The following is a 908-nucleotide window of genomic DNA, read 5'->3' on the forward strand; positions in this document are numbered from 1 at the left end:
GTTTGTGTGGTGTTTTAGACATGCCACATTCTTTCTTATTTCTTTAAAAAAAAGAAAAAATAAACCAATGGAATTAATCTATTAATAAAGATTCTAAAAAATTCATCTGGCAAAAGAATTTTTCTAAAAACGTCGAAACTAATCTTAATTGATCGAACGTTGTCTTGAGTTTTTTTAATGAATGTTTTGTTATTGGATTTTGGTTTGAAAACTATTATTTAGTACATCATCTTAAACGAATTGATTTTTTTATTGAGCTCTGTACTAATAATAGAAAGACTAAATCGTATTTAAACTGTTTTCTAATGAACTTATTTCATCAAATTAATGGTTGCTAAAGTTCTTGTTCTTCTTGGTACTCTTAGAGCAAATTCTAATAGTGCTGCTTATGTAAATGCTTTTATTGAAGGACTTAAATCAAAGATGGAAATTGATGTAAAAACCATTAATTTAACAAAGAAAGCAGTTGGTGGATGTAGTGAATGTTTTGCTTGTGTTCCTCACAAAGAATTGTTTTGTACAGAAAAAGATGAATTTATAGAAATAACAAATGAATTTCTTAATGCAGACATTGTTTTATTTGCACATCCAGTATTTTGGCTTTCAATTCCTGGAGAAGTTAAGAATTTTATTGATAGAATGATTTGTGTATTTGACTTTGATACTAACACATGCAAAGATTCATTTAAAGAGAATTTTGGAAAGAAATATGTTGTTTGTATGCCAAATTGTAGAAGAACAACAAAAGAAACTGCTGTGAATGCTGAAAAGCCTATTGAATGTTTTTGTGAAATGTATGGCATTCCATATTCTAGTGTTTATTTATTTGCAAATAATATGGATGTGACACAAAACGTTCAACAAAAAGAAACTGCAAAGAAAGCAGGAATTGAATGGGTGAGAAATTA

At 27.9% G+C, this 908-nt stretch overlaps 1 protein-coding gene across 1 annotated transcript, besides 1 other annotated feature; it reads left to right on the forward strand.

Annotated features, from left to right (window-relative positions):
• Positions 1 to 27: part of a repeat region that runs on past the window's edge.
• A 300-nt stretch (positions 28 to 327) lies between these two features.
• On the forward strand, positions 328 to 908 carry EHI_181710 (iron-sulfur flavoprotein, putative; the record flags this gene model as incomplete). The annotated part of the gene is made up of 1 exon (XM_001914510.1): positions 328 to 908. A coding segment is annotated over one exon (581 nt), but the record flags the coding sequence as incomplete, so codon positions are not given.

Source organism: Entamoeba histolytica, genomic scaffold (assembly GCF_000208925.1).
Source record: "Entamoeba histolytica HM-1:IMSS scf_1104750519055 genomic scaffold, whole genome shotgun sequence".
Taxonomy (NCBI): Eukaryota; Evosea; order Mastigamoebida; family Endamoebidae; genus Entamoeba; species Entamoeba histolytica.